The sequence below is a fragment of the Patella vulgata genome, chromosome 7 (assembly GCF_932274485.2).
Source record: "Patella vulgata chromosome 7, xgPatVulg1.2, whole genome shotgun sequence".
NCBI lineage: Eukaryota > Metazoa > Mollusca > Gastropoda > Patellidae > Patella > Patella vulgata.
Window position 1 is genome coordinate 9566267 of NC_065885.2, and position 22058 is coordinate 9588324.

At 35.9% G+C, this 22058-nt stretch overlaps 1 protein-coding gene across 2 annotated transcripts; it reads left to right on the plus strand.

The window, feature by feature from the left end:
• The first annotated feature begins 1292 nt into the window (after positions 1-1292).
• LOC126828881 (protein Wnt-2b) lies at positions 1293-20451 on the plus strand. 2 transcript variants are annotated; one of them, XM_050558960.2, is made up of 5 exons: positions 1293-1590; positions 11318-11553; positions 14005-14282; positions 15623-15887; positions 19565-20451. In XM_050558960.2, the coding sequence occupies exons 1-5, from the start codon at positions 1532-1534 to the stop codon at positions 19843-19845; spliced, it is 1119 nt and encodes a 372-aa protein (XP_050414917.1). In that variant the 5' UTR covers positions 1293-1531; the 3' UTR covers positions 19846-20451. The 2 variants fall into 2 exon arrangements, with proteins under 2 accessions (XP_050414917.1, XP_050414918.1); XM_050558961.2 differs by lacking the exon at positions 1293-1590 and adding an exon at positions 7410-7434.
• Positions 20452-22058: the final 1607 nt, after the last annotated feature.

The following is a 22058-nucleotide window of genomic DNA, read 5'->3' on the forward strand; positions in this document are numbered from 1 at the left end:
GTGAATTTTGTACTTTTACAACTACAGCGAATATACCATGAATATACCATTTATACACCGCATAAAACTGTCTAATTAATAAATTAAGTAGTTTTTTTTTACCTTAGATAGAGTTGTTTCTTAAGCGAATCTAAATTTTCAATAATTCTCTATAAACGTTTGCGTAATTCAATTAAAATTAACTGAACGAACTACGGTATAGTCAATGTCATATAAAGAAATCATGAAGAGTACAGGCGATAGAGGGGCACCTTGTTTAACTCCTCGATTAATTTCGATAAAATTGCTCTCTATGCGATAACTATAAAATTTATATATTTAATCTACGGTTGGGACTTTAAATGATTTTGTACTGAGTTCATTATTACCAACGTTAGGTTTATCGTAGAGAGCGAGTTTTGTTAAAAATTGGATAAAGTGTCTCTTGACACAGTTAATTGGCCTGTTATAACAACAATCATTTATTAAAGGAAATCTATGGATTTCACAATACACCCTTTGGCGAATTTTGTACTTTTACAACTACAGCGAATATACCATTTATGCACCGCATAAAACTGTCTAATTAAAAATTAAGCAATTTTTAACTTTCGATGGGTTTTTTCTTAAGAGAAACCTAATTTTAAATAATTCACTATAAACTTTTGCGTAATTTAATTAAAACTAACTGAACGAACTACGGTATAGTCAATGTCATTTATAGAAATCATGAAGAGTACAGGCGATAGAGAGGCACCTTGTTTAACTCCACGACTAATCTCGATAAAATTGCTCTCTATGCGATAACTAAAAAGTTTATATATTTAATCTACGGCTAAGACTTTAAATGATTTTGTACTGAGTTCATTATTACCAATGTTAGGTTTATCGTAGAGAGGGAGTCTTGTGTATAATAAACAACCAGCACTAAAGCACTTGAGTACCAGTAGATGTATCATGGGATAACGAATAGTCGTATCGTGATAGTGTTAAGCGATACTGTCTATCATTTTTCTATATTTGAATCTTATTTCTATCAGATGCGATAACAACTCACTTCAACCTTCTCTACTAAACTTCTGTTTATTTTCATACGGTTTCCCCCACATCTTTATCAGACTCACAACAAGTATCTGAAGATAAATATAAGCTATACTCTCTTACACAGACCTTTGAAGTCGCCGACTGACGTAAACATCAAAGAAAAGACAGTACTCGCCGCCACATGTTTATTTGTATATTTTTCCATGTAAAACATATAAAAGCCATAGATCCGTGCATATCCATCTAGTTCTTGATTTGATTCAACTTCATTCACTTCGTTTAATTCACCTTGAATCATTTTCAATCTTTCGTGCATTCAGTATCAAGGAATATTAACTATTATTAATGAATGATGAAATTTAGATTATTGCCGAGCCATCAAACTGGAATTCCTTCGCCTAAACAAGCAGATGTTTTATTTTATTAATGATGTAGGCTTCAAAAATAAAAATTCACATAAATTCTCAGGATTTAAAAATGTGATGAGTTTTATTCTACTGGAAGACATATGTTGAAATATTCAATTTTCCATGGAATTAATATTTGTAGTTTGTCATTTCTAATATGGTAAGTATTTTGATAAACTCTGATAAGAATTAGCGCCATTTATCGCTTTTTAGAATTAGCGCCATTCATCTCTTTTGCTTTCTTTTTTTTTCGTTGGGTTTTAATTATTGATAAAAGAGGATTTTATTTTAGATCATCATAATGTAATGCGTGTTGCTTATTTTAATAGCATTTACCAATTTATATACTTAATAAACACAAAAACATAATATGGAAGACAATTTTATTTTAATTCAATGCGACGTTTAGTTGAGGTCCTTTCAGTGTTATTTTAAAAAATGAAAATAAATTATTTATACAAATTCGGTCAACTACAAGCGTAATGAGATATAACATGTAATGGAAATTACATTCTTTTTTTTAAATAATCGAAATTAACAATTTTGCTTAAGTAAATGTATTTTATTTATTGCCAAAGTGTACACGGGATATGGTATGGCCTTTACATTGTACATATATTTTCTATAAGAAGGCTCAGTTAAAAAATTTTGAATTTAAAAACACAAATGTTGCATGTTGAAATTGTGTGATTCGTTTTAAAATATATGGATCACATATACATGTATTCACTTGTACAGTGTAACAATAATAAAAATAAAATCAGAAACTAAAGAGTGATTTACTTTGCAGACCAAACATATACACTACATTTTATTAGGACATTTCAAGAACGAATATATTTTGTAATATGAAAATTCAAATATTTCATAATATCACAAATATTTTTAATATCAAATATTGATGATATTAATGTAAACTATTTAATATTTAATATTTTCGAATATCTCATAATATCAAACATTTCATATTATCAATCAAACATTTCACAATATCAATCAAACATTTCATATTATCAATCAAACATTTCATATTATCATTCAAACATTTCGTATTATCAATCAAACATTTCATATTATCAATCAAACATTTCATATTATCAATCAAACTTTTCGTATTATCAATCAAACATTTCACAATATCAATCAAACTTTTCACAATATCAAATATGATATTAAAATTTTATAACATCATTCTTTTTCTGCGCAGTAATAATTGGGAGATTGTTTTTCTTCGTCCCTGTTGGCTTGAAGAAATGCGCATTCTTTTAAATTTGTACACCTATACGTTTAAGTTATAACAACCATTGATTGGAAACACTAATTGAAAGCCTCGCTTGTCACGAAAGTAATTGATGAAAGTAATTTGTTTCTTATTTTAGAAATGTCAGAATTGAAACTAATCTTCGCAGGTGAAATAGAGAGGACTGGCTCGTCGCTCTGAAAACCAGATAGGCCTACCGGGCTGGGCTTGTTGAAAACGTCGTATTTAATTTCTTTTTGACATTAGGGAAATTAGTATAGAAGAAATTAGCGTGACATGATGAATGAGCGGACTTCAATCTGTCTGTTTGGGTGTTCTAGAAATCTGAATGATATTATATCGTCTGTAGCGGCACGTGTCTGCCATGCTGCGTGGTGTAGAATTTTACCTTCAAGCATCTTTTTAATCACTTACCACCTACAGTTTATGGAATTTGTTTTCGTGTTTTACAAACCAGAGAATATGATTCTTATTCAGTAACAATTAGAACTGATTCTCGCTTAGTTATCAGAGAGAAAGAGATGGAGAGAGAGAGAGAGAGAGAGAGAGAGAGAGAGATTAACATCCACTTAACACAAACTAAATCATTTCGGTACAAACGTGTGGTACTCTTTTATTTCAATAATTCGCATGCGTTTAGGGGTCTTTAGCAGTGGAATGAAACGCAAGAGCCCAGAGAATCCATGTGGGAATCAAAGCCATTGACTCAATGACTGACCTTATGGTCTAAAGCGTATGCGTCACCCCCCCCCCCATCCCCACTCAGTTACATTTATAAAGGACATCATTCTCGTAGTAATTCTTGGCAGGAAATTTTTAAACAATTTAGTCACCTTGTTCTTCCGTATCTGAAACATCTATGAGGAAGATTGGAAACGACATGTCGCCTATGTAGCAATTCGATTACATTAAATAATGAAATAAAAATTATAATATCAGCTTATTGTTGTTTTCAAAACGTTATAATGCGACTTAGCGTAAACGCGATTTACATTCGTTGATACTGACGTTGTTGCCAATGGTGTACTTCAAGGTCCCTCTCTTGGGCCACCCATTTTATGTGTATGTAGAAATGAAACTATGATTGTAGAATATTGACGAAATTATAAGCATAAGACATCATTAATAAGGAAATGGATGCATAAATTAGAATTGAGAAGTAAATCTGTTGCCCATTTTTAACACAAGTGTGTGACTGTTGATGGCAATTGCATTTTATAACAGTAGAAATTAATCAAGTCTTGTTTTCATGGTACTGTTATAATTGGAAAAGATGGTTTTACTTAGTATACTGTTGTAGCTTGAAGCGGTGGCGTGAATGTTAGACGACATCCCGCTAATAATAGTTGATTATCAGCCATATGTCAGGTTCACCCCGGGGTATTGTTAAAGGTAACACTAACCATCATACAGGCCTGAATAGCAAATAACAACAATATGTTACATTAATTTTATACCATAAATAACACCCAATACTTATATTTCACATCGATATAGAACATTGAAACTATTTCTAACACCATAGCAACAAAGCAGGTAAATGAACTAAACAAAATAATGTTATTATTGTACTAATTCAAATCTGGAAATATATTCACTTTCCAAATAAATATCCCCACCCTGGAAAAAAACCAACAGTGTGTTGAAATCAGCAAAATAATGTCAGAACTTATATTTTTTTAAAAATATTTCTGTACGAATTCCTAAAATGGAAAAAAATATATTCATTTTGCTTAAATAAATAGATATCCAGATATTTCCCTAAAAAACAATGTTTTGTAAATTTAAAATTTTAAAATGATATGGCATTTTGCTTTTTAAATAAATGGCCATGGATTTGAATTACTATTCCATACATTTCTGTATTTGTAAAATGGTGTGTGTGTGTGTGTGTGTGTGTGGGGGGGGGGGGTGACCGAATGGTTAACACGTGCACGCTGTATCATAAGAAGGGCTGTCATTGAGTCAACTGGCGTGGTTTCGATTCCCCGGTTGTACATGACAAAGAGTAGGGTCGCCTGTTCAACGTCGTGGGTTTTCTCCGGGTCCTCCGGTTTCCTCCCACTGCTAAAGACCCCTACGCGAATTATTGAAATAAAATTGAACCATGTGTTAGTCCCGAAATGACATAGTTTTTGTCGAGTGGACGTTAAACCCCATTTTAAATTTTTTTTTTTAAAATGGTAAAATGTTTCTGATAAATGTATAAATAGTCAATAAGTTTGTTTGTAGAGGTCATGTTGTTGATGTCAGTTTTTTTTTGCGATGTTTACTTTGTGACTTTCTTGTTTATTTGAATGTGAGAATATTGCAAAAATGTTACCGAAAATTAGGTCCTTATCTGGTGACTTAAATGTTTCAAGTTTTAAAAATAAATCCGTATATACATACAGTAAAAATAAACAAAAATTGATACAATAGCCTAGTCACTTTCTTTGTGCTAATACGAAGACAAGTAGCTAAATATTCAATTCGGTATTGGTCATCAGTAACATCGATTTTAATTTTGGGATTTTGCGGAAAAGACCTGATTAATCTTAGTTTCGGGTACAGTATTATTTAATTGGTCTACAAATTGAAGTTTTTGGGCAATGGACATTATTTTGACATGATTTCTAGATCATCATAATGAGTATTAAATGAGTAGGCCCTATTTCAATCACATTCCATGTACTACCAATAACAATATATATTCAATTCTGCATTGGTCGTGACACAAACATCGATTTTAATTTGGTGGTTTTAAAGAAGAGAACAGACTAGTCTTAATTTTGTGTACCAACCTCCGTGTATTATTTAGTGAATCTACATATTGAAGTTTTGGACAATGAACATATTTTGGGCAATGAACATATTTTGACATGATCTAAAAAGAGCATTAATATCAATATAATGAATATTATAGCTAAATCGCATTCCATGTACCTTAACAAATAAACCTCAATTCAGTATTGGTCGCATGAAATATCGATTTTAATTTTGGGATTTTACGAACTAATCTTCGAAAATATTGTGTAGGTCTAAAAATTGTATATTTGAGCAATGAACCTCTGATCAAGTTAAATAATATTTTAAAAACTATAATGATATATTTTTGATATTTTATGGCGTTTTTTTTTCTTAGAGCATTCTCTAGGTATTTAAATCAAAAATACTTAAATATCAATCATCTTGTTTTAATTGTAACACCACGAGGCTATTTAAAACCAATTTGTCTTTATTTTTAATAGTTATACATTTCAATGGGTCTCCAGAGAATACTAAGTGAGCGAGGGCATATTAACTCATCCAGTTGATACATTACATATACATCCTATAATAATATGAAGCTAGTCGCTAATTCTCAGTTAAATTTTATTAATCCCTTGAGAATATTTATGAGTTCTGGGGAATTAAAGATAGATTAATAAAGCGAAGAGGGAACTAGAGATAAATGTAAACGGGGGGTTGACAACTTCCAGATTGCCCTTTCAAACACGTGTATATTATAAATATCCTAAATAACAATTTGTCCACAATGATTGGTTGGATACGGTTTGGTCGCAAGGTAAATAATTTGGCTGTCTGACAAAATCGGTGTATAGTCGCCCCTCCTACAGAAATAAGCCTCAGAAGAGTGCGTAAGAAAGAAGTCGATCTCAGGTCTAACGTGTATTCTTCTCTCATCATTAAATTTAATCAACTACTACAAGTGATATTTTCTGGATTGATCGACATTCAACTCGTTTGGTTTAAATAGGAAAGATTTTTTTTTTAGTTCTGCTGTTATTGTATATTATTAATCTGCTGTTTGTTGAAGAATTCACGATGGTAGATCTAACTGTTTGTCCATCTGACATTGTCAATAACCTAAAGCCGCGTATTTGTAACTTGTGACATGTCTGCTTCTATACGGGTAACTTTTGTGTGTTTGAGTTTTGAAAATTGTAAATGGCTTTAAAACTATGGGACCGGGATATATGTATCTTAAAGGATTCATTTTATTATTAGTCAGTCTTCAAATAAAGGAAATTGTAGCCACTTGGTGGTAAGTTGTCATTTTTCTTTTACATTTTTTTATCATATTTCATATATACGTATATTATTAATCAAAAATCTAACAAAAGATATACGCAATACGTATCCTAATGATATTGGAAGTGTCGGATAGTTTTATTTCGAAGATAAACTGCACTGCTATTTACAAAATACGAAAATAAATCTAAGTATTTATATTAAAACGGTGACATTAATTCAGATTTATCTCTTCCGGTGATTAGAGACGCATGTATATAATTATATATATCCAAAACTATTAGCACAACCGTAAGCTGCACTACTTTGTTTCACGGTAAACGATGAAAAGACACAAACTGGTTTAATAACATTTTAACATTTTCGCTCGTCTTTGGAGCTGTACATAAATAATGTCATTGTGATGATGATTTTCATAAATTATAAAGCTCCCAGCCTTGGGATTACTCATGAAGCTTACCACCCATGGCCGCTATTAAAGCCCGATTAATTTTAAAGATTTTTAGAATATATTTCAGCACGTGATTTATTTGTATATAGGTATATATAAATCTGCCAGTAAGTAAGACGGGGATCAAGTAGAAGGGAAAATTAATCGGATTATTTTATTAAACAATGTATTTAATTGAGCAAACAATAAAATGTAACGCGCAATAAGGTGGGTAGTGTATATCGAAAGGAAAGTAATTTCTGAACTCTGCTCCGTAAATCCGATAATTTTGACACTTGGTTGGTATAATACAAAGCTGAGAGAGAGAGAGAGAGAGAGAGAGAGAGAAAGAAAGAGAGACTAACACTTGGTACAGTTTTATTTCAATAACTCGCTTGTGCGTTGTTGTCTTTAGTATATATAAGTTCAAGGAAAGCAGAAGACCCATAGAAAACCCACGAGGTTAGACAGGCGACCCTACTTCTTATCACGTACAAGCTTGGGATCGAAACCACACCGCTTGACTCAATAACAGACCGTATGATCTAAAGCACACGCGTTAGACCACTCAACCACTCCCCGACATTTTAATTAGAAATTAGAGTAGGCTGAAGTGCCGCTGCCCGGGCAAAATTCCCTAACAGCACGCGGAAGACCACCCGACACCCCCATCTGTTGGAACGTAGCTGATTATATCTTGGATTAATTTGGGTTTGTGTTGTGTCATTTTATATAAAATATGCATTAAATTAATTGATTATGAACGACAATGCGATATTTATAAATTATATATGGGTTGCACTCATATACGAATACGGAATGTTTAATTTTAGTACCGACAATAATCAAGGTGTGAATAACTATTTAACATACTGTAGGGTGGTGGTCTTCGAGCTCCAGCTATCGTGGTTTCGATCCCTAGTGTGAGCGTTTGTGGGTTTACTGCGGGTACTCCTGTTTCCTCCCAAGATAATAAAAAATAAAACTTGTCTGCAATATCACTCTCGGTAGACGCGGACGTTAAACACCACGAACAACAACTATGCATTAGAATATTTTACAGATTTATTAGCCACAATATCACTAGTAATTTATATGAACAGAAGAAGTTTCAAATCATCTTCATAACAAAGTTTGATTTATAAATATTAATAGATATAATATATGTATTTTATTTTTGAATTGTAATAAAGGATCAAGTTGGAATAAGTAACATATTGATCTAAACGGTATGATATCTGATAAAAAAAATGCAACGTTTCAACTTTTAGAAAGGAATATTTGTATAAATTAAAATAATTATAGCGAATTCGGTTCGTTCGTATTTTCAATGTAATGGGCACCTCTTTGTTGAATGCTTTGTATCCAAACTTTTTCGTCATTGATAAAAAATAAATTCGTTCAATGTCATTGAATTGAATTGGAAATAAACAGAAGACAATTATATGGAACTCAAATAATATTATACTGTATATATTATATTGTATTCCACATAATAATGTCCCCAGTGAATAAATTGGTTCAATGTCATTTACTAATTGAATTGAAAATACACAACATAATTATACGGAATTCAAATATACTGTTTATATCAATTATATTGTATTCCACATAATTATGTTCCGTGTAAACGATAAACTGTTTTCCATTTAGTGTTATATAGAGCTTTATATTACATTTCAAACTGAATATGAATAATACCCTTATAAATGTCATCTTGTCATGTCATAATCCTATCATTGAAATTATTTCTTCCGGAGAATGGCATTTTATTAATGAATTGACACAGAATCTGATGGTCTTGGGAATAATTAATATAACTCTATTTTGTCTGCCAGCAGTTTAGAAAATACAAAATTTTCGAGTTCTCTTCCAGTACAAATATTTTTATAACAATTTTTTTTTCCATTTTTAATATTCATCGAAATGAAATGAAGTTTGCTTCAACGTCCTATTGTGCTGCTCCGATCGAGATAATGAAGACGGTATTGAACGAAAAGCTACCCTTTCAAATTATTTCGTTGTAGACCCTGGTCTAAATTTTAAATAAAAAACTAGCCGGATTAAAAGAAGCTTGAACAATAGATCTAGAAAAACCCGATAGAGTGGGTCAATTAACATATGCGCCAAATTTCGACTTTTTAGGATGATTTTTTGACACATTGCTGTCGTTTCGGTACAGTATTCGTTACAAGCGTCGGAAGACCAACGAGCCAAAGTTGTTTCAATGGCATTCAATGGAAGGAAATACACAGGGCACATAATTAATTCTGAGGAATACAATTTCTGTTTATTACTGAGCGAAGTTTCGACTAAACTTCTCTAGCGCTTATAAAGTAATGGGGGGGGGGTAGTTAGCACGTGCGCGCTGTATCATAAGGTCTGTCATTGAGTCAAATGGCGTGGTTTCGATTCCTCGGTTGTACGTGACAAGGAGTAGGGTGGCCTGTCAAACCTCGTGGGTTTCCTTCGGATACTCCGGTTTCCTCCTACTGCTAAAGACCCCTACGCGCAAGCGAATTATTGAAATAAAATTGACCTAGTTTGTGTCGAGTGGACGTTAAACCCCATTTCTCTCTCTCTCTATATATATATATAAAGTAATCATACAGTTGTTTGATAAAAACTAAAGAATCCTAGTCGAAACGTTGTCCAGCCATAAACAGTAATTATTGGGGGGTTGGATGGGCGAATGGTTAGCGCGCGCTGTATCATACGGTCTGTCATTGAGTCAACTGGCGGGGTTTCGAATCCCCGGTTGTACGTGACAAGGAGTAGGGTCGCCTGTCCAACCTCGTGGGTTTTCTCCGGGTCCTCCGGTTTCCTCCCACAGCTAAAGACCCCTACGCGCAAGCGAATTTTTGAAATAAAATTGAACCATGTGTTAGTCCCGAAATGACCTGGTTTGTGTCGAGTGGACGTTAAACACCATTTCTCTCTCTCTCTCCATTATGTGTCCTGTCCTCTATATAAAGGACCATCGCAAATTTACAGCACTTGCGTCCAAACGAATAACGCACAGAACTGACACCGAGGATACACAATGATAAATTAAATGTTGAATCATAAACAGAAATATGAAATATGAGTTGGTGGGTCAAGATCTATACACTGGTCATTCGTTTGAACGCAAGCTTTGAAATTTTGCGACTGTCCCTTAACCATTAATTCTAGGTTCCCCATATCACGATTCGTGCTACGATTGAAATCGTGGTTTTAATCGTGGTGATCCTATCAGGTCTTATTGTGGTCATATATTAGAGACTTTTGGCAAGCGGAATTTTTACCATCCGTATCACGTATCCGTATGTATACGTGATACGTTGCGTCAATGCAGTTTTTGAGTTTTGGCAGATTTTCGCGTCGCGTACGTTTGTACCGATGAGCCGAGCTTAGTTCTATTACAGCATGATGGCAGATATCTACCAAGGTCACCATCAGTACTAGTCAAGTGCCTAGCCTACAATTTCTCGGTGCGAGTGAAGTCGCTCGATATTAAAAAAAATTAATGTCGACTTTGGTTTCACTAATGTATCATTTCAGAAAGTTTAGATTTGTAAGATCCCACCTCCCTAAATTTAGCACGTAGATCAACCAGCATGCAGACAGACGGGAAAAGTATGAAAATCCCGAGAAAATCCCATTAAATTAAATTCCAGTCTTTATCATGGTTAAATCACATCAAATATATACCTTCGTGTTCTAGGATACACAGAGGTTCATAAAAACGCTATGATACAACATTTCAGCGTCTAAAAGTAGCAAAAAAAAAGACAGTAAAAAGACGACAATGTATGAAAGCTGTTCGATACGTGCTGCCGTATCCGTGTTATGTATCACGTATGAGAAATACACACACATTGATGACGTCACACGCAAAATCCATACGGATACGCGATACGGACCAAGAATTTACGCTTGCCAAAAGTCTCTATTGTTGATCGTATCGTAACGTATCCGAACGTATCTGCACATACCAGATCGTTGGCTCAATAGGGACCATCCTATCGTAATGCATCGCACGATAAGAGTCGACCAAATATGTGCTCTCATGTTTGTTATGCCGTCTTTTGAACATCTATTTTAATAAGAGGCGGCGTTTCTTTTGATATTTTATTTTCTTAAAACAAATTAAAAAGATTCGAGCACAAAATATATTTTTAGATTTTTAATTATCTTCAGGTTTATAAGCCAGCTTCCACTACACGCTGTAAGTACTGGCGTACTGTGTGACAATATTCCAGGTTTAGTTGGTAGACAGAGGAGATTGTGTCGACACCATCTCGACGTTATGGTCTCCCTTAGAAAAGGGGCACGTCTTGGGGTCGAAGAATGTCAAAATCAGTTCAAAGATCAAAGATGGAACTGCAGCACGTTAGACAGAGATGCTTCGGTGTTTGGAAAAGTCATGTTAAAAGGTGAATTTATTTATTTATTTATTTATTTTTTTTTTGGTTTCATTTGTCTGACGATATAAAGTGGGTATGACAAGTCAAGCTCCATGGCGAGGGGGGGGGGGCTAGTGATCTAGAGTGTCGCACCTCGACTTCTAGCTGGCTGGTCACATCTGGCTTGCGATTGTGGTTTCGATCCCTGGTGTGAGCGTATATGGCATGGAGATAGGGGCGTCTTCTCAACCTTGTGGGTTTACTCCGGATACTTCGGTTTCCTCCCACAGGAAAGACCCCTGCGCGTACGCTTAGATAACAAAAATGAAAATAAGATTACTTGTCTGCGATATCACCTTCGGTAGAAGTGCACTTTAAACACTAAGAACAACACCAAGCTCCATAGGTATTGGTGAAGATTCGTGATTGGTCCATCTGATCACCGACAAGAACCGACTTAATATCGCCCAAAATATTGTAAAATGTGATCGACAAGGAAAGATATGTTATATTTCATTAAAAAATTTGACAAAATTATGGATAATTGAAATTGCCCCCAAAAACCCCGGCCTGGTCAGTTCTACTCGGGGTTTAGTAACGTATGACCGCCACTGAAAAGTAATGTTAAAGAGAAGATTTCTTGTCCCAGAGCCACGCCCCACCCCACCCCACCCCCTCTTCGTTTCTAGCAAAGAATGATTCCGAACCTTTAAGAGATAAAATTTAGCATTTTCGTCCCAAATTAACAGGGATTTCTAATGTAAAACAGCCACTGAAAGTTAATATTAAAGAGAAGATTTGTTGTCCGAGAAAGCACCCCCCCCCCCCCGTCGTTTCTAGCAAAAAATGATTCCGTACCTTTAAGAAATAAAATTTTGCATATTCATCACAAATTAAAATTTTATAAAAACATGTGCTTGCTTGTGTTTTGTTATCTGGCTATGCATCATGAATAGAACAGTTGTGTCTACGAAGAAATATCTGCTGCTAATAAAACTTTTATCTTACTTCTTCCGATTATAGTTGATTAAATTTAAGCTGGGAAAATAAGATTTTTAAAATTGACATGACCTTTAATAAAATCCTCTAGTTGGCAGTTTAATAATATAACCCTTGTGTTACATAGATATCAACCAAGGATTTGTTTTAGCAGGATATTTTGGTGGACTTTTGAATGCTGACCTCAAGGATTCATATACGTATTTTACGAACAGACGAATGTCTAGCCGACAGTTTACAACAACCAGTTTTTTGACGAAAATATCAAGTTGCTAAATGCAAATTTATAAATGTAACGGATCAGGCGCAAAACTGAAAATACGCCCTCTCCTCACTCGGTAAATCTATTGATGCAATACAGAAACGTTATTATTACTGAACACTATAATTTGTTGAATCAGTGCCAATCGTCAATGGTGTTTGGTTGGAAAAAATACAACTATAATCTCTAGAATAAAAAAAAGGCACGTTGTTTAAACAGGCATTATGCAAGATCTAAATCTAACTATTACAAGTCTTTCTTTAGGCCTGAAATGTTATCTAGATTATTAATTAGACATTAATTAACTTATCCAGACCATAATCAACTCTCGATGGCATCGCTAGCCTGCGATGTTTATTGGATTAGGTTCCGATTTGCTGCTCGACTTCCATTCATAATTTAATCATGAAATGGATAATCGAGACTTTGTTTTTTATTCTACCGACTTTAGTAATGATGATCGAGGCTAGGCCGAAAATTCAATCGCTAAAATCTCGGTTCATAGTGGATCAATTTGACTGAAATTTTCAACAAATTTCCATTACAGTATCTAGTTTTTAACTTTTATAGTGAGAACTTCCAACTCTTTATCTAATCTCTCATACATCATACAAACTACGATATCAGTTACTTACTGTACAAACCATCAGTAATTGCCATCGTAAGAGTAGCGCAGCAAGAGTGGGGCGAGTAAAGCGGTTTGCCTGGGACAGCTCTTTTTCTTGAGGGGCGGGCGGGCGGGCGGGAGGGGGGGGGGCGCATTGATCTATTGCATCGAAAAAGAACAGTCTTTTTTATTTCTGACGGAAGAGTAGACGAATAGGATACTTATGCCCTATTTACTTCCAATATTCCCGACAATGGTACGGATTACGTTCCTTTTAAGATGGATTTATTAACCATCATCACACCTTTTAAGATGGGCTGATCAACCAACATCATACCTTTTAAGATGGGCTAATCAACCATCATCATACCTTTTAAAGCGCATGAATTGCTTATAGAAAAAGCATGTATACTTCCGTTGGAAAGTATTGTAGTTAATTTTTTCATGTCAGAAGTAAACATAGTGTCCACATTTGTTGACCGAAAATTGATTTTGTCGTTCCAGTGTCAATATGTTTCATGTGTTTCGTGCGAGAAGGGACCGGGAAACTCAAGAACCACTCTAGTCAACTGTATCGTAACCCCTGAAAGAAGTTATTTTTTTTCATTTGCAGGAAGTCGAGAAGCTGCATTTGTCTACTCAATATCGTCAGCGGGAGTTGTCCATGCTATAACTCGTGCCTGTAGTAAAGGCGATCTTCTTCATTGTGCCTGTGACCCCACAAAGAGAGGTAGCAGCAAGGATTCTAGGGGAGAGTTCGATTGGGGAGGTTGTTCAGATAACGTTAGGTTCGGAAGTCATTTTGCTCGAATGTTTGTTGATGCTAAAGAAAGAAAAGTAAGAGATGCCAGAGCATTGATGAATCTTCACAACAACAGAGCTGGGAGACGGGTAAGACTCTAAATTATAGCTCGTAATGATAATCGTGCAATCATCCATTGGATAAGTGGCAGGCGGGTGCTGTTTGGAGTCAGGAACTGAACTTTAATCCTTGCAGGAGAGCTTTTTCTGGTATCGCGTAATGTAGCTGGGTGGCTCGGCGAGTATATTGCTGGGGCTCACTAACCAGATGTTCCCGAGGCTCTGTCCAGTCTGGCTTGCCCTTGTCAGCGACGCTGGGTCTGGCAAGGAAACACGTCCCGGTTTTTGGACGGATGACATGAAAAACCAAGATGCCGTATATGGCAGCACGATAAAGAATCCCTGACGGAAGCTCGATGAGTTTTAACCTCGGGGTTTCCATCCTCTTTCCCCTGTCAGTCATGCAAGACAGAGGTCCTGCCGCAGACAAGCGTCCCGTGTATACCATTCCAGGCGCGTTAAAGACCCCTTTACAGTTGGAGATCGACACAAGAGTAGACCAGAACGCCGCTGTCCGTCAAAATTTTCACCATAGCACACTGTATGGCTTAGACCCGTCTTTATTAGATTAGAATGCTTGATGTTGAAGCGATGTTAACCGCCATTTCATTTCTATTGGAATTTAAATTCTTACTACTGTGCTCACCTTATATTGTATCCTTTACACAAATATAAGGGGGTTGGATAGCCGAATGGTTAGCACGTACGCGCTGTATCATAAGGTCTGTCATTGAGTCAACTGGCGTGGTTTCGATTCCCTGGTTGTACGTGACAAGGAGTAGGGTCGCCTGTTCCACCTTGTGGGTTTTCTCCGGGTCCCCCCCACTGCTAAAGACCCCTACGCGCAAGCGAATTATTGAAATAAATTTGAACCATATGTTACTCCCGAAATTACCTAGTTTATGTCGAGTGGACGTTATCCCCCCCCCCCCTCTCTGTCTCTCTCTCTTTTACACAAATATACTGTTAAATACCTGATCATCACATACATGTATAGTTGTGGGTTTAATTGCGAGAACTGATTTTTTGCCAGGTAGTCTGAAATACAGCATCATAGATTCTTATGGTGTTTTACTGAAGCTGTCTGTAAATCAGCAGGTGTTATACTGTAAAAACATTAAAACATGTTACATCTAATTAACTACACCTCTCTCTATTATCATTATATATGAGATATTTGACATGGGAATCTTCTACGCATGTTATCTTTAAAGTTTGCTCGATTCAGACGTTCTCGCTGGTATGGACAGAGATTGGCACCAATATTAGTGACATTAACATAAACGTTTAGGTATTCGATATGACTTGTCCCATGCTGAGATTTCTACCAGTTTCTGTAAGTCTGACCTATGTTCTCCTATTTCTTCCAGGCAGTAAAAAGATTCCGGAAACTTGAGTGTAAATGTCATGGAGTGAGTGGATCGTGTACTATAAGAACCTGCTGGTTAGCTATGCAGGAATTTCGCCGGGTCGGGGACTACTTAAAACTCAAATATAATGGTGCTACCCAGATCATGATTAACCAGGCGGGCACTGGATTAATCGTGGCTAACAGAAATCATAAACGCCCCACTCGTTCTGATCTGGTTTATTTTGAAACATCGCCGGATTACTGTATAAAAGATATTGAAATTGGTAAGTATGGCATTCCTCCGCGTGGTAACACAATGGTCATTAAATTTGAACTCAAGCTGCACTCAATTTGCACTCAATTTCGCACCTAATCTATTATCTATGGAAGCGATTCTCTCTTCACTTCCTTGTGTTCTGATCTGGCCCTGGGTTTACAAAGCATTCTCAGACTTAAGTTAAGAATTTATTCAACTTTCAATCACTGTTTATGAGAAATATCTTTGATCACATAAATTTTATAAAGCGCTATTTTTTTTAGTTAAAATAAGGCGAAAAGTTTTGAGTAAATTCTTAACTCAAGTCTAAGAATGTTTTGTGAACTTTGGGCCTGGTTGATTTTTAAACATCGCCGGATTTCTGTAGAAAAGATATTGAAATTAGAAAGTATGACACTGAGTGGTATTACAATGGGCATTAAATTTGCACACAATTTCAAATCGACTCGTGAAATTCATAATTGCCTACTATCGATAAATTGTGATTCATTTCATAACATCGTGAAGTGGTTGCTACATACCGTAATAAAATAAAACCAAATTCAAATCGATTTGTGAAATGCATAATGGCTCATATATCGATAAATTGTGATTCATTTCATATATAACATCGTGTAATGGTTGCTACGTACGGCAATAAACCAATTCTGTGAATATTTGAAATTTCCAAAATTTAAACCTATGGATATCAGCATATTAAATTTGATTTCGAATTTACAAAAGCAATGCGAATCATAAAAAATAAATAAAAAAAATATTCAACCATGTAGTGTGAACCGGCATCTCATGATTTTGGATAACCATGTCTGTCCAATTTGTCTAATTTCATTTTTCTGGGTCCGATTTTAAAACCCATCATGGCCTGATTTCAATAACAAGATTAATCATTAATTCATCCAAAAAACATCGGCTAAGGGTAGTGAGGGGTAACGTACACGAGGAAGGGTAGGCTGCCATTTTCCTCGTCCTTTTTTTTAGTACACCAATATCTCGTTTGTAATGAAATTTCACCCAGATAACAATATCCGTTGTATTTTTATCCATACAGATATAATTTCGGGACGTTAATAATTTCATATTCTCCGGTGGTCTGCGGCTGAAATGACAAGATATGTTATTTATCAATAGAGATTTCAAATTCTTAAAATATCTGTCAGCTTTATATGAAATAATATAGAAAATGGTGTAAGATAAGTCTTGAATATACACCTTTCATAAATGAGATATTTCAATATGATAACGCCTGCCATCTTGTCTACGAACGTCTGTTTTAGTAATTTGAACCAAGTAAATATTTATATAAATTAGTAGTATACTAGCTGTATTCACGCACTTGTCACCCCTATAACTATATCAAAACATCCCACGTGACAGTGATTGACAGTTGAAAGCGTATATGACATTATAAGACATATAATCAGGGGTTAATTTAACTTAAGATCTTTTTAAGTCAAAAATGACGGACAATCTAAACGTTGTTATTATTATATCGCCTTAATTGGAATATTTTGATTTACCAAGCTGTGTTTAACTTTTGATATAAAAAGGAAAACAAATAATTATCGGCATAGACAACCCCCTACTCCGAAAATTAACAAAATGAAATTAAATGGGGTTTAACGTCCTACGTTCCTGTGCCAACGGGGATAATAAAGACGTCATACACTGCATGCAATGTTCTGTGACGGACATTTTGTCTCGACAGCGGTGCTACGGCCTACTCTTATGTTCGTCCCATCTGAACGACTAGACATTGTTCCTTACCAAGGGAGGGGGGGGGGGGGGTGGATGGCTGAATGGTTAGCGTGCGCGCGCTGTATCATAAAGTCTGTCATTGAGTCGACTGGCGTGGTTTCGAATCCCCGGTTGTACGTGGCAAGGAGTAGGGTCGCCTGTCCAACCTCGTGGGTTTTCTCCGGGGCCTCCGGTTTCCTCCCACTGCTAAAGACCCCTACGCGCAAGCGAATTATGTAAATAAAATTAAAAACCATATGTTAGTCCCGAAATGACCTAGTTTGTGTCGAGTGGACGTTAAACCCCATTTCTCTCTCTCTCTCTCCTTGCCAAGGCCTTCTGTCCTGCAGCACTGACAAGGAGAAACCACGCTTGAAAAATCCCGGGGAACTTTCTCGACCCACAGCGGATCCCCTGGTTAATGAGCCGCTGCTATACCCACTGAGCAATCTGATTAAAACACAGATCCTATTTCGTTTCTTTTTTTATAGTTCAAAATTTCGTTTTACTTGCCTTTACTACACTAGGATCTGGAAGAGTTGGCACGAAAAACCGAGGTCCCGTGTATACATTGAAATGCACATAAAAGACCCCTTGGCAGTTAGAATTCGATATAAGAGTAAACCGTAGAGTAGTACTACACTAGTAGTAGTAGTTAGTTGTATTTTACGTCCGCTTCCACCGAGGTGATATCGCAGACAAGTACTACACTAGGATCTGGAAGGGTTGTTATATTACCGGCATTTTGGATGAAGTGAGGTATTAGCCAATGAAACGGTTTGTTACGGCAACTTCTTCGCGTGCCATACACGGAACTGTGAGTAGGCTAAACCACTAGAAACGTCAACGCTGACTGATTAATCAATGTCTGACGCCATAGGGTCAAAAGCCGCTGGTACGACCTCTGACACGACCTTTGAGTACAACTTGTTAGATCTTCATGCAGTGTAGCCCATCGAAAGTATAAAAAACCGAAACGAAATATGTCTGTATTTTAATCAGGTTGGCCCACTGAGTAACTGCGGCTCCTCAAAATTAACAAAATTTGCAATAATTTAAATTGTAATCTTATACGAGTATTCACATTTATAATAGAAAATGGTGCACACTGGTATCTGTGTATGGTTCCCATCATTTTTTCTTTCATGTGAAATATAAATTAGAAAACGCTTTTCAAATATGTGAACACTTAATGACCTTTGAAGTAAAACTTTTGAGGCATTTGTATGTATGTGTGTACAATATGTGAATGGCCTGTGCGAAAAAAACCCCCTAACAAACAGATGAACAAAATGTTATCGTCAAACATTACCCATATAGATGTACTGCATGAGAAAATTAAATTTGATTTTTTCATAGAAATTCTATAAAATTGTTGCTTCTGGCTAGTTGTATTATTCAATCTTAAGTTTTTTGTGAATTTATAATGTAATTGAAAAATCGTTCTTGAAATTAAATATTTCTTTGTTGAATGTGCAATTACATAGCTGAGTTGAACTGTGTCGCACGGTTGCTAAACGTACTTTCAAAAACAGGAGTGTTATTGATAACACTAATTTAACAATAATATTTATTGTAACAAGATGAGATAATCTGAAGAATGCTGTTTATATTTAAATTCAAGACGATGGTCCACAAAATATTTCTCCATTACCTTAAACCCATTTATGCACATAGTATCTCAATGCGCGGGATAAATCTGTATGGATCATGTTATGCCGCAAGGTTCCATATTAGGGTCTTTATTATTCTAATACTTGTCATTGCTCTATATAATCTAAACATAATTTTCAATATAACACTCGTGTAAATTGTAATAACTCCTTTATTTTACAATTCTTATTCGATAGGTTCTCTAATTCTTGGCAGTGTTCTTGGCTATAATTTTCGTTATAGCGCTTGTGTACAATTTTAATAATCTGATCGTAATTATTTCTTTATCTTTGGCAGGTTCTCTTGGAACAGCAGGTAGAGTTTGTAAGAAGGGTTCTCTGGGAACTGACGGTTGTGATATTATGTGTTGTGGTAGAGGTTATGATACCAAAACTGAGAGAAAATTAGAACAATGTGAATGTAAATTTCATTGGTGCTGTCTTGTTAAGTGTAAAGAATGTTCACGGATTGTTGACGTCCATACCTGTAAGGGAACTCTTTCTTCATCTCCGTCTTTTGTCTCTTCTTCATCTTCTACAACGGAAAAAATAGAGAGTCAAAATCGACGGCAAAAGTGAACTTTATAACTTGGAGATCATCAATTATGAAACATTAATAACATAGCAGAAATTATTCGACTTATGTGGGAAAAGTTAAAGCGCCAGTACTAGCTATATGTGGATATCGCAAGATGGAGATTACGATGTGAATTGGTTTTTTTTTCGTCGTCAACTAAACGAATATGATGATGTAGTAGGTCGAATTAATGTGACCTGATGAACTTGAAACTGTGTCTTGTCCAGAAATGGTGTCGATTGTTTGTCGCGCATCATTCGATTACATAATAATAATATAAAGAAACAAGCTGATTAAAACACAGAATCTATTTCGTTTCGTTTTTTTAAAGTTTAAAATTTCGTTTTATTTTTCTGTACTATACTAGGATCTGGAAGAGTTGTTACATAACCTGCGTTCTGGATGGCGTGAGGGATTAGCTCGCAACTGTAGTTAAACCATTAGAAACGTCAACGCTGATTTATTAATCGTACGGTCCCCGACATGACCTTCCAGTACAACTGGACAGATCTTCATGTAGTATAAAAAAAAAACGAAACGAAATATAGATCTGTATTTAAAATGATCGTTATTTAGATTATGTTGAATAAATTAATTTAGTTTATAAATATGCCAGTGTAATTGCCTGTTCTTTTTTTATCCATTGAGTGTTTGTGAGGGATTTTAATTTCAGATATGTAATGGGCTTTTTTCCTCATTCGTCTGATTTTTAATACGGTATTTGAACTTGTAACGCAATGGGGAGCCGCGGTTGCTCAGTGAGTAAGGCTCTAGGAGGTCTTTGATTCGCTCCCGGTGTTAACCAGGGCAATTTCTCGGGATATTTTTGGTGTGGTTTCTCCTTATCAGTGGTGCAGGACGAGGTGCCAAAACCCGAGGTCTGTGTACAGATTGGCGTGTACATGAACTCTTGATAGTAGGAACTCGAAATAAGAGTAGGCCGTAGCGCCACTATCCCGGCAAAATACATGGTATATGTCAATCTGGTTAAAACACAGATCCTATTTCGTTTCATCTCTTACAGGCGTTCTGATTGATGTGAGGAATTAGCCAATGAAACGTTCTGTTACGGTACGGCGAGTTCTTGGCGTGCTCTGCACGGAACTGTGGGTATACCCATAGAAAGGTCAACGATGATTGATTAAGGCGACCTCCTAGTACAACTGGTCAGATATTCATGCAGTGTAGGCCATCGAAAGTATAAAAAAACGAAACGAAATATAGATCTGTATTTTAATCAGATTGGTTGTATGCCAGTCTTCATTAGCCCAGTAGGTGGTCAAAAGTAAGACATTAAACTCAATACTTCACACCAGCCTCTACACTTACACATCTAAAGTGGTCCTTAGGTTTAAATTGTGCTACTACCAACCAATGAAATGTATTCTATTATTAACCCGTTTCACAAATTGGAATTTGTCAAGAGTTGTAATATGCTATTATCCAACAGTCCGTAATTTTGTCATAAACTATTATCAACCAGTCCCTAAATTTGTAATGTGCTGTTACCCAACAGAACAGTCCTTACAGTTGTAATGTGAAATTATCTACTAGTTCATAATGTGCTAATCCTTTACGGGCATTTAGTAACTGGACAGAGCAATAAACTACTATACATAATTACTAATTTATTTTTTGAGGTTTCGAAGAGTATTCACTCAATGTTTGGTTGGGCGATTGATTCGGGTGAACTTCAAACCTCTGGATATTAGTGCGATCCTGTGGTAATCTGTTAGATAAAGCGGCTGTTAACGGTCTTAGAAAGGAACTCTGATTTCTCTGCCTTGGTTGTTGTGTGGGATTTGGGAATGGTTTTAAGTTGGTCGAACTTCTTAACATGGTTGGATTGAGTTGTCTGTCTGGGGTAGGAACTTAAAGCTACCTGAAAACTTTGAGAGAATACTCTTTGAAACGTCGCCAAAATCAGTTAGTAATTGTAATGTGCTATGACAGTGTGTGGGAGCCATAGTGGATAAGTGAGTAAGACGCTGGCTCCCTAGCCTGGAGGTCTCGGGTTCGCTCCCGGTGTCTGAGAAAGATCATCGGGATTTTCCGGCGTGGTCCCCCCTTGACATGGATGCAGGACGGAATGTCTGACAAGGACAGCTGTCTAGTCGTTCGGATGGGAATGAAAAACCGAGGTGTGCACATAAAAAGATCCTTTGGCAGTTGGAATTTCGTTACATAAGAAAAGGTCATAGTGCCGCTGCCCGGG